Consider the following 17,195-nt stretch of genomic DNA (forward strand, 5'->3'; position numbering starts at 1 on the left):
AGAATGATTAGGGAGCCCCAAACAGGGAGAAGTAGTCATGAGTTGTTTTAGTCTGGTCAGAGTAGTCAGTCCCTCTGGTGTCCACTTAATTATGTCATTCATGGCCATTTTGTGGGTCAGAAAGTGGCTGCACCACCTCAGCATAGTCAGGTAACCATGCCCTACAATACCCTGCCAGACCAGTCAATGACACTGTGTGTTGTTCAGTAACCGGCTTTGGGACCGAGAAAATAGCCTGTATCCTCTCTGTACCCAGCTACCTGCCATTGGGAGTGATGTCATGACCTAGATACTTGACTGTCTGTTAAACCAACTAACTTCTTCTTTGAAACTTTGTGGCCGTTCTCAGCCAGAAACATCAGCAGAGCACAAGTATCAGTATCACAAGCTTCCATTGAGCTGGAGCACAACAAATCATCCACATACTGAATCAGAGTGCTGCCTTCAGGGGGTATCAAACCCTCCAGATTTTGCGCTAAAGCCGCTGAATAATTTGTGGGGGAATCCACATAACCCATAGATGACACCGTCCACGTAAATCTCTTACTGAGAAACGTGAAGGTGAATCATAACTGAGATTCCGGTGCCACAGAAATACTGAAAAACACATTAGCCAAATCAATTAGAGAACCACTCTGCTCTGGATGGCACTGCCCCCAACAGAGTAGTAACATTGGGAACCACAGGGGCATGAGCAAAAAACGGCATCGTTCACAGGCCTAAAGTCCTGGACAAATCTCCAATCACCTGAAGGTTTTCTAACAGGCAAGACAGGGGTGTTACAGGGATGTGCCATTAGCTAGCAGGGATGCATGAACAGGAGTAATACCTGCTATTACCTCCCTACTGAGAGATTCATTCGGAACAGAGATTCTTGTTCCGAACATGCAAGTTTCAGACTTACAGGAGGTGGGGGTAAGAACACTAGATGTGCACAGCCATGGTGGATTTAGATACAGTTAGGTGACAACAGCATCTTACACATCAAGAGTAACAGGATTGTACATACCTATCATTTAAAGTAACGCTAACTACCCCCCATCGCAGTTGGAATAGGTGGCTTCACATGTGCTTTCTAAACTTAAAATTTATTTTGTTTTGCTGACAACAATGCCTGATCAACTCTATGCGAAGGAGATGTGTCGCGCTGCATGAGGCAAATGGTGGTCACACCAGATACAGACTGGTTTTCTGATCCACGCCCCTACGTTTTTTAAAAGGTATCTGTCACCATGAAATGCATATCTCTATTCACAGTCATGTGAAATCAATAAATTAGAGCCTTGTTTATTTATTTAAATGGACTGATTTCCTTATATGAACTGTAACTCTGTAAAATCTTTGAAATTGTTTGATGTTGCGTTTATATTTTTGTTCAGTATAGTTATCTGAAAAATATTAGATAATACACACAGTTGAAGTCGGCAGTTTACATACACTTAGGCTGGAGTCATTAAAACTCGTTTTTCAACCACTCCACAAATTTCTTGTTAACAAACTATAGTTTTGGCAAGTCGGTTAGGACATCTACTTTGTGCATGACACAAGTAATTTTTCCAACAATTGTTTACAGACAGATTATTTCACTTATAATTCATTGTATCACAATTCCAGTGGGTCAGAAGTTTACATACACTAAGTTGACTGTGCCTTTAAACAGCTTGGAAAATTCCAGAAAATGATGACATGGCTTTAGAAGCTTCTGATAGGCTAATTGACATCATTTGAGTCAATTGGAGGTGTACCTGTAGATGTATTTCAAGGCCTACCTTCAAACTCAGTGCCTCTTTGCTTGACATCATGGGAAAATCAAAAGAAATCAGCCAAGACCTCCACAAGTCTGGTTCATCATTTGGAGCAATTTCCAAATGCCTGAAGGTACCATGTTCATCTGTACAAACAATAGTACACAAGTAGAAACGCCATGGGACCACACAGCCGTCATACCGCTCAGGAAGGAGATGCGTTCTGTCTACTAGAGATGAATGTACTTCAATGTACTTAATTGCACTATAACGGTGATAAATGGTGCCCACCAACTGTTAGGGCCTACATAAAGCTGTCCCAACAGCAGTCCCAACATCTTACCACTACTATACCTGGCTATTAGCGGAGCCTTGTCTGGCAGCGAAACAGTTCATTCAGCCTCATTTACTCCCTTTTAAAAAAAACATAGCTGATATGGCTGACTTGCTTAAATTTGGTTTCTAATTACAATTGAGATGTACAAACTGTGGCAGAAGGGGACGACAAGCGGATAAGAGGCAATCTGTAATTTTGATTATGACAATCAGCAAGCTAGGACGAACATAACGTTAGTCAATATAACTATTTGTTTAGGAATAGTTATGTACAGCGACAGAATTCAGAACATGGGCCGTTCTTGCAGTGCTCTCCCTGTACACCAAGTTAGAACTGTAGGATAAGTAAAGGGGGCATATAAGCAGACAATGAAAGCTCTTACAATATTCAATGATTACATTTCTCTAAAACAGGTTATAGGCTACAGTAGAACAGTCAGAACAGTAGGCAAAATTAAGAGGGGTAAATACGTTTTATCTAGAATTTCTCTTAATTATTTATCTTCATATGACAAGGGTTAAAAAGGATTTGCCAGTAGATTGTCAACTTGATTCATAATGATGACTGTTAGCTAAGATTTTTAAATGATGATGTTGACATGATCAGTCCAATCACAGCTACTGTATATATAACGTGATTTTATGTATTTGTATCTTTGGCCAATAAACTTGAGCCTTCTTGGATGGGCACTTCTATGGCAGCAGTCGAAGGGCTAGAATTCTCAATGTCTCCACTCACACGTGGTAGTGACGTAAAGTCCCCATGAGTGACAGAACACTGAGCCAATCATGGCACAACGCTCCGTATTTTCAGCCGGCTTGCCCCACCACCACAGAAAGCACTGAGCTAGGCTGAAACACCTGCATTTTGGAGCTGCCTTACTCAAGAAATCAAAAAAGAGACCATGTTTGTATGCAGCTTTATTAACTCAGTGATATATATTCTTTTTTACATTGTTTGCAAATTACATTTACATTTTTTTTTACATTTTAGCAGACGCTCTTATCCAGAGCAACTTACAGTAGTGAATGCATACATTTCATACAATTCATACATTTTTTTTTCTGTGCTGGCCCCCCGTGGGAATCAAACCCACAACCCTGGTGTTGCAAACACCATGCTCTACCAACTGAGCTACAGGGAAGGCTATTGATATGTGACACATATTAATGCCAAAATAACATGCTGTTTTTTTGCTAAGAATGTGGGGCTCAAAACAGGTGGAGCTCCACCCCACCTGCCCTGAATGACGGGTCGCCACTGCTTGCCATAACAAAACAGTTGAATACTTATTATGATTTGACATTATGGGGTATGTAAAATGTAATACATTTTAAATTCAGGCTGTAACACAACAAAATGTGGGAAAAATCGAAGGGTGTGAATACTTTCTGAAGGCGCTGAACCAGTATGAAGTCTAATTGAGAATGCCATTGATGGGAAACTGTGTGTGGTCCACAGCGCACTTGAAACCCTGAGCCAGATTGAGCAGCATGTGGTAGTGGTGGCAGTGGTTAGCCTGTACCGCATCGGCAAGTCCTACCTCATGAACAAACTGTCTGGGATGAACAAAGTTTACTATTACTTTAATTTATTAGCTAATAAAATATATTATTCTTCGGTGGTAGTAGGCCTGGTTAGTAATTATTAGGGTCTGACAGTCTACAGTATATAACCAATTTCCTTAGACACCTCAGAAAGTAGATGCTCTGCTTGCGACTTCTTACGCACAGGAATTTGAAACTGCACAGCTGCCCCATCAGTTGCAATAGGTGGCTCGACATGCTTTCTAAAATTAACATTGATTTTGTTTTGCTGACACCAATGTCAAATCCGACACCATATTAAGGCTGTAAGAATTGTAGGGGTATTAGGTTCCCCAAATACAACACATAACGTAGCTACAGTAGTTCCATGACTTTGTGAGATTTCTGAAGCAAACCGAATACTTGCACACAAAAAATGATGTTCCACTTGGTTATTGCTCTGGCTACAGTTTCACTTTCAGTCTTTTAGCTAATATACAACCAGACAGCAAAGCAAATTACAACTGAAGCTGCTAAAAGGAGTAAAGAAGTAATCAAAGTTTTAAAAGTTAATTTTAAAATTCCTATTTAACCTTTATTTGATCAAAAGTCATACTGAGACCAGAGTCTCTTTTAAAGATGAGACCTGAATTACATAAATTACAGAAAATACCACAAATAAGGTGCAACAAAACTGAAAGCTGATTTACCTAACTCAGAGACCAAAGGAATTTCCAGTTACCCATCCCTGAAACTGGGTGTGGTGACTTGTATGTCTAAAGTTTGGTAATGATGTTAGGTACAATGGGACTTTTTGCAAAGGGCTTTATAAATCAAAACATAGCAATGTATCAATCTATATGACATCAAAGAGGGCCAACCAACTATCTAGTAGAGAATGCAGTGACGAGTACTAAAATTGTCAGCGTAATAAATCTTAGTGCGCAATGTTCCCTCTAAACCGCACACCTCCTCCAGGACTGCCATGCAGAACAAATGTAATGTCAGGCAGAGACTCAAGAGATTGAACTTCACTGATTTCGCCCCATTAGTTTGCACTAACTATATAGATCAATTTTTTTCTGTGATCGAATCAACATTATATCAGCCCTTTTTCAATGCAAAAAACCAAAGCAAATCTATCTTTGCAAGATTGAGTCTGTGATTTTGTTGTAGGAAGAGCCAGAGTGCAATTGGAGTAGAGTTAAATTGTGCGGGACGAGTGGACTTTCAATCACTTTGATCACTAGTAGGTAATACACATGATTGAGGTATACTACAGTGTGTAGTATAATTGTCACAACCTGATCTGTTTCACCTGTCTTTGTGTTTGTCTCCACCCCCCTACAGGTGTTGACCATCTTCCCCATTATCCCCGGTGCATTTATACCTAGTTCTCTGTTTGTCTGTTGCCAGTTCGTCTTGTCTTGTCAAGCCTACCAGCGGTTTTTCCTGTACTCCTGGTTTTTGTTAGTTCCTGTTTTCTAGTTCTCCCGGTTTTTGACCATTCTGCCTGCCCTGACCCTGAGCCTACCTGCTGTTCTGTACCTCTTGACACTGCCCTGGATTACTGACCCCTGCCTGCCCTGACCCTGAGCCTGCCTGCCTGCCGTTCTGTACCTTATGGACTCTGACCTGGATTATTGACCTCTGCCTGCCCTTGACCTGCCGTTTGCCTGCCCCCTGTCTCATAAATAAACATTTGTTATTTCGATCTGTCATCATCTGGGTATTATCCTGAGGTCTGATAGTAGGAACTGGCCATGACTGATCCAGCAGACTCGGACCAACTCCGCAACGTCATCTCCTCCCAAGGAGCCACCCTTGGAAGGCACAAGGAGTTGCGTCGTGGTCTTATGGAAGGTTTCCAGACCTTGGCCAAACGCAGTGAGTGTGCGTTGGATACATTACTGGAGCAATTCCGCGAGTTGTCTGTTAGGCCGCCTACCATGACCATAATCTCCCAGCCCCTCAGTAACCTGGCTGTCAGCAGTGCATCTCTCCCGTCCACCCCGGCTTCCCGAGAACCCCGCTTACCTCCTTCGGAACGCTTTGTTGGAGAATCGGTAACCAGTCGGGCTCAGTGTTTCCTCATCTTCGACCTGCAGCCCTCCTCCTTCCCCTCAGACTGCTTGAAGATAGGATACCTCATCACGCTGATGTTCGGGAGGGCTCTCGCCTGGGCTACGGCGGCGTGGGAACAACAGTCTGCCGTATGCTTCAGCCTGGAGGAGTTCATGGCTGAGGTAAAAAAGTTTTTGATTCTCAGTTGTCTGGGAGAGAGGCTGCCCGGAAGTTACTCCAGCTTCAGCAAGACTCCCGCAGTGTGGCAGACTATGCGGTGGATTTCCGCACATTGGCGGCTGAGAGTGCCTGGAACCCGGAATCTCTGTTCGACACGTACCTGCACAGGTTATCGGAGGAAGTTAATGACGAGCTAGTAGCCCGGGAACTACCGACAGATATTGACTCACTCATCGCCTTGACCATCCGGATTGATGGGCGGCTACGGGAATGTAGGAAGGAGAGGAGGTCTGATTCCACCTCACCTACGAGACATCCTGGAAGTCCCTGACGTCTCCATTTCCAAGCAAATCCGAGGCTACCTGAGTTCCCCGAGAGCCTCCAAAGTCTAGCGATTCAACTCTTCCTGAGCCGATGCAACTAGGCAGAGCTAGGTTGTCTCCAGCCGAACATTTACAAAGGTTTAACACAAACAGTTGCCTGTATTGCGGGACTATTGGTCATTTCGTGTCCCCGTGTCCACTAAAAGACCAGGCTCACCGGTAGGGGTGAGTATTCTGGTGGGCCATACAGAGAACTTTTCCTCTCCTTACTCGCACCCCTCTCCATGCCATCCTGCTGCGGGGGAATCCATTGAAATCTCTCCGGGTACTCATCGACTCTGGGGCCGATGAGAGTTTTATGGATTTCGAACTGTCTGCATCTGGGTCTTATCCTAAGATCTGACAATAATATTCTACAGTTTACTAGAGTATACTGCAAAATTCTATAGTAAGTACTTCACATGATTGAGGGATACTACAGTTTGTAGTATGGTATGCTACAGTTTACTATAGAATTCTACAGTAAGTACTACACTTGATCGAAGGATACTACAGTGGTTACCAGAGGTGTGGACTCGAGTCACATGACTTGGACTCGAGTCACAAATATGATGACTTGCAGCTCGACTTTGACTTTAACACCAATGACTCATGACTTAACTTGGACTTGAGCCTTTTGACTCGAACTGACTTGATACCCTCCCCAAGCTCAAATATAAAAAATGATGCTATTAAAAAAAGTGTGCAGCGCATCAACTCTTAATTTAACGGATTACAGTTTGAATCGGACAGCAGCCAATCAAATTGTGCCAGCTGAGAAAAAGTTGCGTGTGAATTCAGATGGAGCCCTTGGAAAGATGATACCCAAAATTATTATTTTCGGATATAAAGACTACGCTGTATCAACAAAAAACGGATTGCAACTTGCAAAACATCCGGGAAGAAAATGACAAACGGAGGCGCAACAACTTCCAACTTTGTTCGACATTTGAAGCTGCACAAAGAACGGTCGTGGCTAATATAGCCGACAGCTATATCAATCATAACTTTGCCAGTGTACCATGTTGGCTAACGTAACGTTAAATCAATGAGCCTCCACACAGTCAGTCAGTGTGGGAACGTGATCATTGTACCCAAGACTGAGCTACAACTGGCTAGGCAGTTGGTAGCCTAAATCCTGCCTGATGTTACTGCTGTTCCTAAAGCCATTGACATATGTTAGCCTACTGTAACCACACACACAGTGGTGTGTGTGTGTGTGTGTGTGTGTGTGTGTGTGTGTTAAGGTTGGGCGATTGTGTACAAGCCTACATCGCACGATTGCACCCCATAGCGATCCTCGATAGTCGATCGCTATTGGGGGGTCTTGCTTATGGCTACCCATGTATTTCCATGGAAATATAAAGTTTATTTGTAAAGTAATAAAATTAAAAGCATTCATGATTTGTGTAAATGTAATATACTAACTATTACTCTTGTTAAAAATAAGAAATGGTATTACATTTGGTGAAGAGCACATTATGACTAAACTCAGAGTTTAGGACTTGAGACTTGACTTGATACTTGTCGGTCTTGACTTGAGACTTGTCTTGGACTTGCCTGTCTTGACTTGGGACTTGACTTGGGACTTGAGTGCTAAGACTTGAGACTTGTGGCTTGTAAAACAAGGACTTGATCCCACCTCTGGTGTGTACTATAGTATTCTACAGTATACTACACAATTCTATAGTAAGTACTACACTTGATCGAGGGATACTACAGTGTATAGTACTGTATTCTACAGTTTACCAAAAAATTCGACACTAAGTAATGTGGGGTGGCCTCATCAATATAGGTGGGACCAATCGCAAAACTTGTGCAGCACAGCGTATCACAATGTTGTTCAACTGGTTGTTCTGTAGGGTACGTGGATTATCTTTCACAAACACAAAATACAATTAAGTCAACCAAATGACCGTAAACGCTTCTCCTTCACACGAACAGAAAGTTACTTGCACAGTATAAACTAAGGTTTGTTCCACTGGTAAGCACTTCTAAATTGATTTGCAGTGTTTGTATGAAAAAATCTGATATTTTATGATGTACTCTGCTACCTGGTTGGACTTTATCTTGTAAAACTGAAAGAAACTGTAGCACCCACTATGCAATAACAAGATGCATATTCTCACACGTAACGATTAAGGGGAGGTTTCCTGAACAGACGTTAGTCCCTTACTGTGTGCCAGGAAACCAACCACTTGACCTGCTTTCTTGGAAACATCAGAAAACCATTCTGTTTCAATATTAGAACAAACTTTGTATTGTAGCCAATAGCTCATTAAACTCTGAACAACAAGCATACTGCACAGCAGAAGCTAAGCTCTGGTCTACAGGTAAGATCTTTTTCATTTATTTGTAATTAGTTCTCTTAATATTAGATCCTATATATTACCTCATGTTAGGTCATGTAAAATGCATCAGTGATAATATGTACTGTGCAGTGATTTTATTTATTATTGCAACATGTCAGTTCTTCATCTCTGCTCAGGTTCTAACTTCAAGGTGACATTTTGTGTGAGCATAAGTATGTCCAGAGTTAGCAAAAATAACCATCATATTTCAAATAAATGGGGAGGCATATCATAATATTGCAAGTTCCAGATACTTCAACTCACAATTGCATTTACAGTGCCTTCAGAAAGTATTCACAGACCTTGACTTTTTCCACATTTTGTTGTGTTACAAAATGGGATTAAAATGGATTTAATTGTAATTTATGGTCAACGAGCTACACAAAAAACTCTGTAACGTCAAAGTGAAAAAACAAATTGAATGGATGCTTTTTTGGAATCTTTTTAATTCTGTACAGGCCAAAATGTAATTAATAACTTCACCATTCTCAAAGGGATATTCAACATCTGCTTTTTTATATACTCATCTACCAATACGTTTCCTTCTTTGCGAGGCATTGGAAAACCTCCCTGGTATTTGTAGTTGAAGCTGTGTTTGAAATGTACTTCTTGACTGAGGGACCTTAGAGATAATTGTATATGTGGGGTGCATAGATGCGATAGTCATTCAAAAAGCATATACATTTTTATTTTTTATTTAACTAGGCAAGTCAGTTAAGAACAAATTCTTATTTACAATGATGGCCTACCCCGGCAAAACCGGAGGACGCTGGGCCAATTGTGCGCCGCCCTATGGGCCTCACAATCCCGGCCGGTTGTGATACAGCCTGAAATCGAACCAGGGTCTGTAGTGAAACCTCTTGCACTGCGATGCCTTAGACCACTGCACCACTCAGGAGTCTCTTGAATTGAAGTGAACCTGTTTGGGATAGGGGGCAGTATTTTCACGGCCGGATAAAAAACGTACCCGATTTAATCTGGTTACTACTCCTGTCCAGAAACTAGAATATGCATATAATTAGTAGATTTGGATAGAAAACACTCTGAAGTTTCTAAAACTATTTGAATGGTGTCTGTGAGTATAACAGAACTCATATGGCAGGCCAAAACCTGAGAAGATTCCATACAGGAAGTGCCCTGTCTGACAATTTATTGTCCTTCTGTAGCATCTCTATCGAAAATACAGCATCTGTGCTGTAATGTGACATTTTCTAAGGCTTCCATTGGCTCTCAGAAGGCGCCAGAAAGTGGAATGAGATGTCTGCTGTCTCTGGGCTAAGTACAGCAGCTCTGTTTGTTACTGGTCAGGCTGGGAACAGTGACACTGGAGATGTGCATCCACGAGACTACTCCATTTTTTTCTTTCAGCCTTTGAATGAATACAACGTCGCCCGGTTGGAATATTATCGCTATTTTACGAGAAAAATAACATAAAAATTGATTTTAAACAGCGTTTGACATGCTTCGAAGTACGGTAATGGAATATTTTGAAATTGTTTGTCACGAAATGCGCTCACGCGTCACCCTTCGGATAGTGACCTCAACGCACGAACAAAACAGAGCTATTTCAATATAACTATGTATTATTTCAAACCAAAACAACATTTGTTGTTGAAGTAGAAGTCCTGGGAGTGCATTCTGACGAAGAACAGCAAAGGTAATCCAATTTTTCTTATAGTAATTCTGACTTTGGTGAGTGCCTGTGATGGCCGAGCTATCTACTCAGATTATTGCAAAATGTGCTTTCGCCGAAAAGCTATTTTAAAATCTGACACCGCGATTGCATAAAGGAGTTCTGTATCTATAATTCTTAAAACAATTGTTATGTTTTTTGTGAACATTTATCGTGAGTAATTTAGTAAATTCACCGGAAGTTTGCGGTGGGTATGCTAGTTCTGAACATCACATGCTAATGTAAAAAGCTGGTTTTTGATATAAATATGAACTTGATTGAACAAAACATGCATGTATTGTATAACATAATGTCCTAGGAGTGTCATCTGATGAAGATCATCAAAGGTTAGTGCTGCATTTAGCTGTGGTTTTGGTTTTTGTGACATATATGCTTGCTTTGAAAATGGCTGTGTGATTATTTTTGGGAGGGTACTCTCCTGACATAATCTAATGTTTTGCTTTCGCTGTAAAGCCTTTTTGAAATCGGACAATGTGGTTAGATTAACAAGAGTCTTGTCTTTAAAATGGTGTAAAATAGTCATATGTTTGAGAAATTGAAGTTATAGCATTTTTAAGGTATTTGTATTTCGCGCCACGCTCTACCATTGGATATTGGTGAGGCGTTCCGCTAGCGGAACATCTGTCCCTAGCACTATTTTTGCACACAGAGTCCATGCAACTTTGTGACTTGTTAAGCAAAGTTTAACGCTGAATTTATTTAAACTTGCCATACTAAAGGGGTTGAATACTTATTGACTTAAACTTTTTTTTTTGTAGTTTGTAAAAATAAATGTAAAAAACATCATTCCACTTTGACATCATGGGGTATTGTGTATAGGCCAGTTACAAAAAAAATCGCAATTTAATCCATTTTAAATTCAGGCTGTAACACAACAAAATGTGGAAAAAGTCAAGGGGTGTGAATACTTTCTGAAGGCAGTGTACCAGTATGAAAAGGCCTACCAGCATAATAATTCACATGTCAAGTATTACTCCACTGGAAGAATGGTGCATTTGTCTGATCCCAAACAAAATAAACATCATTTATTTGTTCTGTTTGTATTGTTATTTGTTTGTGTCTTTGCCAGTGTGTTTCTATAGGACAAAGTCATGGCAGGCCAAACAGTGTCCATGAAGGGGCCGGTGTGTCTCATCGAGAACGAAAGTGACGGGAAACTGTGTGTGGTCCGCAGCGCACTGGAAACCCTGTTGCAGATTGAAGAGCATGTGGTAGTGGTGGCAGTGGTCGGCCTGTACCGCACCGGAAAGTCCTACCTCATGAACAAGCTGGCTGGGACCAACAAAGGTGGCAACATGATAATAATAATATATATTATTTTTCGCTGTTAGTAGGCCTGATTAATAATTATATATGCCTCAGAAAGTAGATGCTCTGCTTGTGACTTACGCACAGGAATGTGAATCTCTACAGCTGCTCTACAGTTGGAATTGGTGGCTCGACATGCTTTCTAAAATCGACATTGATTTTGTTTTTCTGACAACAATGTCAAATCCGACACCATATTAAGGCTGTGAGAATTTTAGGGGTATTAGATACAACACATACATTAGCTACTGATATTCTCTAGGTTTTCCATGCGTTACATGACTTTGAGATTTCCGCAGCAAACATAATACTTGCACACAAAAAAATGATCTTCCAGACTACCTGTATTCAGCCACATAAACTGCCTAAACCAACGGCCTCAGATTTTTCCTGTTCTAATCTTGTGTGCTAGATAGCTACAGTGTACTGTGTATGCAAACGGTAGTCAAACCAGACGGTTTGTCTGAGTTTGCAGTATTAGCAGACACACACACCTGGCTTTGCAAGATTAGTCCTGCTGTGACCACATTGTACTTCATGCATTCTTTCTTTCACTAAATGATTGAACCAATGCACCCTGTTATTCCATGTGGATGCTACAGTTTCTCTTTCTCTCATATTATACAACCAGAAATATTTTTATAGTTAAACTGTGACACTCGGTTATCGCACACTTTCACTTCCAGTCTTTTAAGCTAATATACAACCAGACAGCAAAGCAAATTACAACTGAAGTTGATTAAAGGAGAAAATAAGTTTATTAAAGTTTTAAAAGTTCATTTTAAAACCCTTATTTATTTAACCTTTATCATGGAGTCATACTAAGACCAAGGACTCTTTTACAGATGGCCTCTAAATCACTGAAAATACCACAAATAAGGTGCAAGTAGAGACCAAAGGAATTTCTAGAGTTAGCCATCCCTTTTTCTGTGATCGGATCAACATTATATTAGCGCCTTTTCAATGCAACAAACCAAAACTAAACTAACTTTGCAAGATTGAGTCCGCGATGTTGTGGTAGGCAGAGCCTGAGTGCAACGGAGTTTAATTATATTGTCAGGGTTAACACACGAGCGGACTTTCAATCACCCGCAAGTGAATTACTTTTCAGATCTGTTCAGATCAAACTGCACATTTGTTTATATTTCATTGTTAGTTAGCGAGTTACTAGCCCAGTTATAGGCACGTATAGGTCCGCAATGGGGAGTTACTGCTTCCTAGAAGAGCTCAAAACGTGTAGGCTCCATTTCAATGTCTTTTAAAAGCCAGTCAGGTAAAAAGCTTATGTCTTAATTAAAGGAGCAGTGTTGTATTTTGAGACAGGCTTGAATATGCCAACAATGTCTAATTCTCTTTATGGGAATAATAATTCATTTTAGTTTGTAAAGTGATTTCTTGCATCATACAACACAATACAATGCAATTTACAGTCATGTATTTGGCCCATGGTGTTACAGACCAAGTAAAAAATCATTAATTCATGTCAAGCCCTTCATAATGTAAAAACCTTTTTTCAAAGTGTCATGCAATGTAAGCCTGCATTGAACACCACATACAGTACATTCGGAAAGTATTCAGACCCCTTTCCTTTTCCACATTTTGTTATGTTACAGCCTTATTCAAAAAATAGATTTAAAAAAAAATCCTCATCAATCCACACACAATACCCCATAATGACAAAGCGAAAACAGTTTAGATTTTTTGCTAATTTATTATAAATAAAAAACAGAAATATCTTATTTACATAAGTATTCAGACCTTTTGCTATGAGACTTGAAATTGAGCTCAGGTGCATCCTGTTAAAAATATTTTAAAAATAAGTATCATTAACCCCCCCTCTTTTCTGCATTTTACATATACATTTTACATACACATTTTGCATACACATTTTACATACATGGTACTTTTATATAAAGCAGTCATATAACAATAATACATTACCAAACATAAGCTCTTTAATCCCAACCCTCAGCCACTCTCCGCCCATCCCACCTATCACCATAGACCACCCTCGTTTAGTTTCCATGTGCCATATATTTTTTAATTGTGCTGTGATGTTTTACATACATTTTTGTATCTTTCTAATCGTATAGCATCCACAGATTGTGAGCTAAAGATGAAAACCTTTCCTACGAGTATTATTATATTGTTTATTGACTGACTATGGCTTTCCAAATCCCCCAACACTACTATTTGTTAGGTTAATTTAAGTTCATGTTGTGATTTTGTAACCATTCCTGAAACTGTGACCAGAAACAAGCTACATAGGGACCAAACCACAATAAATGATCTATTGATTCTGTCTCTTCACAGCAAAATCTACAGAGCTGAGATTTTTGTATAACCCATAGCATTCTGTTGGTGGCAAGAATTTTGTATAATCATTTAAATTGAAAAACACTAAGTGTTGAATCTAGTGTTGTTTTTTGTACCAGGGGATCTGATTGTGCAAAAAAATGTAAATTATGAATTATTTTGTCTTAGTTAAGAACAAATTGTCATCCAATAGGCTTTGATTACATTTCCAATATCCCTATCCATGTGGAAATTCTGTAAGTGTATTATGGAGGCCAATTATATAGTGGTCCTATTAATACTTTTTTTTTAAGTTTGATGGCAGCAAGAATGAGACTAGGAAGTAATCAAGACGGCTAGCTTGATTAAGCCTCCTCCATGTACAGTTGAAGTCGAGTCAAGTAATTTTTCCAACAATTGTTTACAGACAGATTATTTCACTTATAATTCACTGTATCACAATTCCAGTGGGTCAGAAGTTTACATACACTAAGTTGACTGTGCCTTTAAACAGCTTGGAAAATTCCAGAAAATTATGTCATGGCATTAGAATCTTCTGATAGGCTAATTGACATAATTTGAGTCAATTGGAGGTGTACCTGTGGATGTATTTCAAGGCCTACCTTCAAACTCAGTGCCTCTTTGCTTGACATCATGGGAAACTCAAAAGAAATCAGCCAAGACCTCAGAAAAAACATTGTAGACCTCCATAAGTCTGGTTCATCCTTGGGAGCAATTTCCAAATGCCTGAAGGTACCACGTTCACCTGTACAAACATAAGTATGCACGTATAAACACCATGGGACCACGCAGCCGTCATACCGCTCAGGAAAAAGATGCATTCTGTATCCTAGAGATGAACATACTTTGGTGTGAAAAGTGCAAATCAATCCCAGAACAACAGTAAAGGACCTCTCTCTGCAAGGAAGAAGCCACTGCTCTAAAGCTATGGTTTGCAACTGCACATGGGGACAAAGATCAAACTTTTTGGAGAAATGTCCTCTGGTCTAATGAAACAAAAATAGAACTGTTTGGCCATAATTACCATCGTTATTTTAGGAGGGAAAAGGGGGAGGCTTGCAAGCCGAAGAACACCATCCCAACCGTGAAGCACGGTGGTGGCAGCATCATGTTATGTTGTTGCTTTGCTGCAGGAGGGACTGGTGCACTTCACAAAATAGATGGCATCATGAGGATGGAAATTATGTGGATATATTCAAGCAACATCTCAAGACATCAGTCAGGAAGTTAAAGCTTGGTCGCAAATGGGTCTTCCAAATGGACAATGACCCCAAGCATACTTTGTTGTGGCAAAATGGCTTAAGGACAACAAAGTCAAGGTATTGGAGTGGCCATCACAAAGCCCTGACCTCAATCCTATAGAAAATTTGAGGACAGAACTGAAAAAGCGTGTGCGACCAAGGAGGCTTATAAACCTGACTCAGTTACACCAGCTCTGTCAGGAGGAATGAGCCAAAATTCACCCAACTTATTGTGGGAAGCTTGTGAAAGGCTACCCAAAATGTTTAACCCAAGTTAAACAATTTAAAGCAATGCTACCTAATACCAATTGAGTGTATGTAAACTTCTAACCCACTGGGAATGTGATGAAAGAAATAAAAGCTGAAATAAATCATTCTCTCTACTATTATTCTGACATTTCACATTCTTAAAATAAAGTGGTGATCCTAACTGACCTAAGACAGGGAATGTTTACTAGGATTAAATGTCAGGAATTGTGAAAAACTGAGTTTAAATTTATTTGGCTAAGGTGTATGTAAACTTTCGACTTCAACTGTATATCTCACTAGGTCAGGGTTTTTCAGCCTCCATATATCCACTAGTTCTAATGTATCCATGATCTTCGTGATCTCCTTTAGTGCTTGAGGATGATAGTTTTTAGAGTGATTTATGATCCATTGAGGTACTTAAAACTGTATTATAATCTCCCACCATAATAATAGATTCATTCGTTGCTTGTGAGCTCAATAGATCATTATGTTTATTTTTTAGAAGAAATGTAGATCATCATTACTTGGCCCATATATCCATATCTGTTTTTGGTCCAATAGCATATTTAAAACAATCCATCTTCTTTGCGGATCTGTTTGCACAGTTTGCACAATCGGATCAAAATTTGTATTAAGGTGCATCCTGTTTCCATTGATCATCCTTGAGATGTTTCTACAATTTGATTGGAGTCCACCTGTTGTAAATTCAATTGATTGGACATGGTTTGGAAAGGTACACACCTGTCTATATAAGGTCCCACTGTTGACAGTGCATGTCAGAGCCAAAAACCAAACCATGTGGTCGAAGAAATGGATTGTGTCGAGCCACAGATCTGGGGAAGGGTACCAAAAAATGTCTGCAGCATTGAAGGTCCCCAAGAACAAAGTTGTCTCCATCATTCTTAAATGGAAGAAGTTTGGAACCACCAAGACCCTTCCTAGAGCTGGCCGCCCGGCTAAACTGAGCAATCGGGGGAGAAGGGCCTTGGTCAGGGAGGTGACCAAGAACCCAATGGTAACTCTGACAGAGCTCCTCTGTGGACATGGGAGAGCCTTCCAGAAGGACAACCATCTTTGCAGCACTCCACCAATCAGGCCTTTATGGTAGTGGCCAGACGGAAGCCACTCCTCAGTATAAGGCACATGACAGCCTGCTTGGAGTTTGCTGAAAGGCACCTAAAGGACTCTCAGACCATGAGAAACAAGATGAAACCAAGATTGAACTCTTTGGCCTGAATGCCAAGCGGCCCCATCCCTACGGTGAAGCATGGTGGTGGCAGCATTATGCTATGGGGATGTTTTTCAGTGGCATGGACTGGGAGGCTAATCAGGATCGAAGGAAAGATGAATGGAGCAAACTACAGAGAGATCCTTGATGAAAACCTGCTCCAGAGTGCTCAGAGTGAATGTCCTTGAGTGGCCCAGCTAGAGCCCAGACAACCCCTTGGTTTGGAGCGCAGTGTGGCTGGCGAAGTTGCAAACTCTCCACTTTTGTAGGCTGATGATGTGAATGATGTATGGTGTGGACTGCATCATGTTTTGCACTACTCTCATCAGAGTTTTGCCAGACCCCAGGGTAGTGGTCTGTGCTGTGTAGAACTGGGCTGAGTTGAGGTGGGCCTGGTCTGGTAAATCTGAAGACTGAAAAGACATTTCGAGTAAGTCCATGTATAGGGGCAGGAGAATTATGTTTATGGTAAGGACCATTGCACAACCATCCACCTGGTCGCCCATGTCTGTTGTCTGCATGTCTTGTACTGGCCTATTTTGTGTTTAGCACATTACCTTTGTAATGCTCTTTTTGCACTTGTTTTTTGCACTTA

At 40.5% G+C, this 17,195-nt stretch overlaps 1 protein-coding gene across 1 annotated transcript; it reads left to right on the plus strand.

Moving 5' to 3' along the window:
- Positions 1 to 11,162: 11,162 nt before the first annotated feature.
- On the plus strand, positions 11,163 to 12,492 carry gbp7 (Guanylate-binding protein 7; the record flags this gene model as incomplete). The annotated part of the gene is given in 1 exon segment (NM_001140772.1): positions 11,163 to 12,492. A coding segment is annotated over 1 exon segment (240 nt). The 3' UTR covers positions 11,590 to 12,492.
- Positions 12,493 to 17,195: the final 4,703 nt, after the last annotated feature.

This window comes from Salmo salar, chromosome ssa15, assembly GCF_905237065.1.
Source record: "Salmo salar chromosome ssa15, Ssal_v3.1, whole genome shotgun sequence".
Classification (NCBI taxonomy): domain Eukaryota; kingdom Metazoa; phylum Chordata; class Actinopteri; order Salmoniformes; family Salmonidae; genus Salmo; species Salmo salar.